At 39.2% G+C, this 6,138-nt stretch overlaps 1 protein-coding gene across 1 annotated transcript; it reads left to right on the forward strand.

Annotated features, from left to right (window-relative positions):
- Positions 1-3,694: 3,694 nt before the first annotated feature.
- Positions 3,695-6,138, forward strand: LOC308293126 (uncharacterized protein; the record flags this gene model as incomplete). The annotated part of the gene is made up of 4 exons (XM_080735560.1): positions 3,695-3,860; positions 4,868-4,986; positions 5,406-5,480; positions 6,013-6,138. The coding sequence occupies 4 exons, from the start codon at positions 3,695-3,697 to the stop codon at positions 6,136-6,138; spliced, it is 486 nt and encodes a 161-aa protein (XP_080591686.1).

A 6,138-nucleotide genomic window follows, 5' to 3' on the forward strand; every position in this document is an offset into this window, starting at 1 on the left:
GTGATGATGAGAGAGTGGCAGACTGAAAGAGGTCTAGAATGAGAGACAAAGAGAGAGAGAGAGAGAGAGATAATGGCTTTCTTTATGGACACGAGCGTCGAGGGCATATGAAGAAACATGTATGAACACATATGCACGGATGTGACAGTGGACAGTCAGATGCGCATGGAAAATTCATACACAAACACGTCCACACAAATATCTATTCAGAGAGAGAGGGAGATGTTACATGCATAACAAAAGGTGCTGTATGAATACACATATAAACCAAGCATCTAAAAGTTGCCTTGCTACCACTCCAGACAAGAGCAAGAAGACATATTTTTTAAATGTATGGTGGACAGCTATCAGTATGTTACTGTAGATTGTACAGTTTTCGCAGATTTCTTTTGTTTCCCATTTCTTTTATATTCTCTACTCTTTACAGCAGGGCTGCACAAACCTTTTAGAGAAATAACATGTTTCACTATGTTTTACTTTTAAATGTTGTGCTGGGAACAGACAAGGTTCAAGTATCCAAAATATAAAGAAAACTTTTGCACACAGTAATATCAGCATCAAACTATTGTGTAATAATTTAGCTGACAATCAGTGAGTAGGTACTAGGTAGTAGGTAGGTAAACTTCAACAGGACGCATGGCTGCAGCCGAACAATCCTCATCAGCATCTGAGCAGCCAACAGCTAGGTGAAGCTGAAACTGAATTTCCCCTATATGGGATTAATAAAGGTGTACCTTTTTTCTTTCTTACCTTCATTGTCTCAATGTTTTAATGCTCATGCGACATGATCCAGGCTTTTAATCTATCTGTGTTTGTTGTGGAAAAGGAAGGTCAAAACCAAACAGAACAAAAAAGAAATTGAGATTATTTATAAAGGTGGTGAGAACGTATGTTTGTTATACTCTATAAAAACTTATAGCAACCACTTCTCAAATAAATGTACATTAAAATAGACCACTCTTTTGTACCCTAGAGGGCCAAAAGAAAATAAATGTTTCATGTGGGGGCAATAGTGGTAGTTTGGACTGCCCTGCTGTAAAGCATTTTTCTGCCCATCATTTTAAGCTGTAAAATATATTGTATGCACTGTCCCTTCATTATGATGTCATCACTGTGGAAATGAGCGGGTGAGTGATGGAGATTTCTGTTTGTACTTGACTTGGTTCCTCAGTGTTTGTCTGGTTGATTTATTGTCTTTTTATATGTCCTTTAATTTTTATTTTATAGTTTTTTTGTTTTTTTACCCTGTTAATACAATAAAAAAGATGGAAATTATAGTTTAATTTCTGAATCCTTAAATACTTTGTGTGCTGTCATACAGATTTGTGATTAAAGGTCTGTATGGGCATTGCCGTTTCTGTGGTATGTTCTACCTCCCATCATTTGTGCACATGAATAAAGGCACGGCACTAGAAACTTTTTATTTCATATCTGGGATAGCCGACGTCATTGTCAACTAAGAGGAGACAACAGTGTAAAAAGTAGTCAAACCAGAATTGAGAGCGATCTCTGGATCCGTGATTTTAAGTAATTACCGTCTGTGAGTAAGCCTACATTTACTCAACTACTGTACCGCAATTTTGGGGTACTTTTACTTGAGAATTTAAATAACATTGTACTAAAACTTTTTGACAACAGCAGCATCCATGTCTAGAATATTTGAATACCATTATTTATATGGTTCACACAATACTTGCCCAAAATGCAGGAAGACAAGATAAGTGTGTGTAGGTGTTTTGTAGCCTACGTAGTGTCATGGTTGTGTATTTTGCTACTGCATTATTGAAAGCAACTGGGTACTCTGTTAAGCAGTAGCCAAACTTCAGATGGGTATCCCCATCTCCTGTTGATCAATTCCAGAGACATCTATGATAGATACTAGATATCTCAGTGGTTCTCAAAGTGGGGTCAGCGGACTCCCAGGGGGTCCCCACTCAGCAAAATGAAGAAAAGTTTCCACTTTAACCAGGCTATTTTATACAGTACTTATACTAATGCTAAAATAGCCAATCTAACAGTTTGCAAAGTATACAGAGGTACGGTTTACAATGATTGTTTTTTCTTTTTTTTTACATTTTGGAAAACCTTTAAACAATTGGAATACTTTTGACACTTTTGACATTTTTAACACAAATCTTCTCTTATGGGGGCCCTATTAGCCTGGTTCCAGACCATGAATCGATAGCCACACCCCGTTAAAAATTTGTTCTAAATGAAATTAAATTAAATGCAATTCAGACTGAGTGTCAGGCTAGGGCCCTATAGCCCTATTAGCTGGCACTAAATATTTTCAGATGGGAGCCTGCAGCCAAATATAAAAGAGTGATTGTTTGCACCTGTTGCCAGGCTTGTTTCTAAGGTGGAATCCAGGTAGGCAAACTGTTCAGACTGGCAGCCCAAATCATTTGTGTCCTGTCCATATTGGAATTGCATTGTTTTTGTATTTAAAACACACACACAAACACATGTAAAAATACTTTTATGAATCAATTTTGAATCACAGTTGCCTTGTTCAGATAAAACCAATTCAACTTCATTCTAGGAAATCAGATCAAGCTGCCAGTCTGATGAGGGCCTTTATGATTCTGTGTATTTATTTAACTTGTATGGTTGTGTATATTAACCTTGTATTGTACTGATGTATGCTGGTATGCTTTAGGGATTGGCATGGTGTTGTGAGCTAAATGCTCCTGGTGAAACAAGTCAGTGTGCCAGTAGCAGGTAATGCCATGGTGTCTAAAAACTTTGCACCAGGCTTGAGTCAAGGAAAGTCTTCAGTATTTTCTTTTGAGCAGACTAACCTTTTTTTTGCATGTCTGTCTGCTTCCCAAGCTTTATGCTTTGAGGTAAATGTTTACTGATAGGTGAATGTGTTTTTGTTTGTTTTTTGAAGAAAATGCTTGTGAGTTGTGCCAATTCAGAATCATAGCCTCCATTGGCCAATGCTGTGAGCGAAAGCTATGGTATAGCTACAGATAGTCTTACTCTAATCATGCCTATCAGGGCTAAATCGAATTAAGTGTATTTGCATTTCCACTGTATTTGAAATCCAGTTCTATTGTTGGAATGACCACCCAGAGCCAGCATTTTGAGAAGGCAAAAGGTCTACTCAAGCCTTAAAGCACAGGTGTTAACACTAATAATAATTCTTTGGCCCCATTTACACCGGCAGTCAAATCCAGTCTGAATCAGATCTGTGTCACATCCAGATTGGAATCCGATTTCTTAAAATGATTCTAACAGGTCACATGACTCATTTAAACAAATCAGATTCCAATCTGGATGTGGCTCAGATCTGATTCAGGCTGGATTTGGCTGCCAGTGTAAATGGGGCCTTTGTCTACCTGGGCCCCACCCTACAGGCCTCTGTCTCCTTCAGAAACGCACCCAAACACACACTCAATTCTACACACAATATTCTAGATTTATACACTTATACACTTAAAGATTTAGATTGTGTATATATAGCACATTAACACATACACATTGTACACATGTATACACAAGAGTATTCATTTGGCATGCTTACATTTGAAATGGAATGGTGAACTGGATTTTTGGAGCAGGTCATAAGGCCACCCCACTTTTCAGCTGAAGTTGACTGATTTTTTTTTTTTACTGGGCCCTCTTAATTTCTCTAAAGCAAGCTCACGAATCCAAGACTTTCATTTTACCAAAGCTGCTTGGCAAAAAGATGCACCTCGATGATTCTAAGGCCATCCGTCGGAAGGGCAAGACCCCTAAACGCCGCGAAGCGCAGCCTTCATCGGCACCAGGATCATCTGAATTCAAGAAGCCGCTTGATCAGAGCGGTATTACATCTGAATCAAAGAAGCTGCTTGATCAGAGCGGTATTACAGGTGAGGAGGATCCCAATCAATATTCATTCAGACGGCAGCAACAGAATGGCATAGGTAATGACCAATTGATATATAGAAAAAGTGCACAATGATATCTGTGAAGATCATTTATTGTGATGTTCCTAATCACAGTGTACTAGATTTTCTCATTTATATTAGGGAGATGAGAAATGTAGCTGCATATGTTTCATACATTTCTGAGGTTTATGGGTATGGATGAACTCACTTTTGTGGGGGTTGTCTCAACAACTTACATTCACACATGAGTGCATAATGGCCTAATCGGTTGTCCTGTCCAGCCATCTTCTCCACTGTCTTCCTCTGCACTGTTCCACTCTCAAAGTGAGGCTCAAATAGTCTGCGCTCAGTGTCAACTCCTACCAATTCAATCACTTGATGAATTCTCTTTAAATTTGCCCGATCTCTCTTGGCTCTTCCCCTGACCTGCCAGCAAGCCTAATCGTGACAAACTGCAACAAACCACATAATGCGAAAACGAATACTGTAAGGCCAAAAGATGTTTGTAAACAAGTGTCTGGCAATGGGTTTTGGTCTCTCCCTGTGTGTGTGTGAGTGAAATGTTGGGGGGAAACAAAGTGCAAGGCTATTGAGTTGAGGTAAAGAATTAGATTTTTAAATTGACATGAATATTGAATATCCCATAGGAATGCATAAAAAGGCTGTACTAGACAGCGGCCTGCCTCAGCCATTTCTCTTTCCAGGGTAAAACTGAACTCCAAAATGGAAGTGAAATGACTGACGTGAGTTTTCCGGCAAGTATTTGAGAGCAAAGCCTTTTTCCTCCCACAGCATGGCACTGCAGGTGGTTGGCCATGTAGGAGAGGGTCTTTGTGTTTGTCCTGGGCTATGAACTTGTTTTTTTTTTTTTTTTTTTTTATAATGCCAGTTCATGACTGTCTGCAGTGTCAGGTGTGTGAGATTATCCCGTCAGGCATCCTTTCCTTTAATAACTTAAACATTCCATGCTCTTATGTGCCTCTTTGCAGCGGGTGGCAGTGCCCTCAAAAAAAGAAAGTTCCGTCCAGGAGGAAAGGCAATGATGGAGATAAGAAAGTACCAGAAGGGCACTGAGCTACTGTTGAGGAAGGCACCCTTCATGCGCTTGGTGAGATGTTAGACAGCATCCATGGAATGGAAACCTGGAATTTAGTGTCCGCCTTTCTTTATTGCTTGCTTTCTCTCTCTTCATTCTGTTTTCTATTTCATTCTAAAATACCAGTTCAGGATCATAATGATTGTAATGTAGTGGGGTGATCATATCTGAGTGATTAGAGATCCCACCTGGGGAGCTGAGGCCCTGGTTCGGTTGTCCCAGGTTTGACAGGACAGTGTCGAAGTGTCCCAGGATGTGATTTCACTGGCATGCAAATATACAGTGACAAATGTCACAATGGCTTGTGGACTATTAGTGTGACTGTGTATATATGTTACCTAATGAAGCTCATGGCAAATACGTGTTGTGCTAATAAATCACTTTATGCAGTAAGTTGTCCATGTTTTTTTTTACATTCCTTATTGCTTCAGGTTAGGGAGGTGTGCAAGTTATTCTCCCACGAAACTCTGATGTGGAGGGTCCAAGCACTGCTGGCCCTACAGGAGGTAAGGCAAATCAGCAATCAATAATATTTGATATATTTAGCACTTTCACTACGATATGTTTAGCACCTTTCACTATTTGACAGAAACTGAGTTTCTGAAACATTTAAAGGGATATTTCACATGCAAAAACACATTTGGTCATTTTTGTATTGTCCAATCAGGCTTTTGGGAAAACCCCAGACATTTAAGTTGCTTGATTCAGTATTTAGATATTTGATATTCATTTTATCAGACACACCCCTTCCTATACAAAGCCATTGTAACTTCAAACTCCATTTTAACCATGATGATTTAATCAGAAACACCCGTTCTTGGTTCTGGTGACTCATACTGTCCATGTTTTTTCAATTACTTTTTTCATTTATTTTTAATTATTTTGGAAAATAAAACCTTTCATTCGATAATGATAAGTGGAGCTGACCAATCCAGAAACAAAAGTCTTAAACACACAAACTCCTTGTTGTTGTCAATCACTACTGCTGTCTTTTCACAGGTAGTGCCTTACTGACTGTTCTCTCTCCTCCGCTTCTAGGCAGCAGAAGCCTTCTTGGTCATGTTGTTGGCTGATGCCAACCTGTGTGCAGACCATGCCAAGAGAGTCACGTTATATTGCAAAGACATACAACTTGTGAGAAGAATCCGTGGCTATACGGACTAA

The sequence above is a fragment of the Nannobrachium achirus genome, assembly GCF_963921795.1.
Source record: "Nannobrachium achirus genome assembly, chromosome: 10".
NCBI classification, from domain to species: domain Eukaryota; kingdom Metazoa; phylum Chordata; class Actinopteri; order Myctophiformes; family Myctophidae; genus Nannobrachium; species Nannobrachium achirus.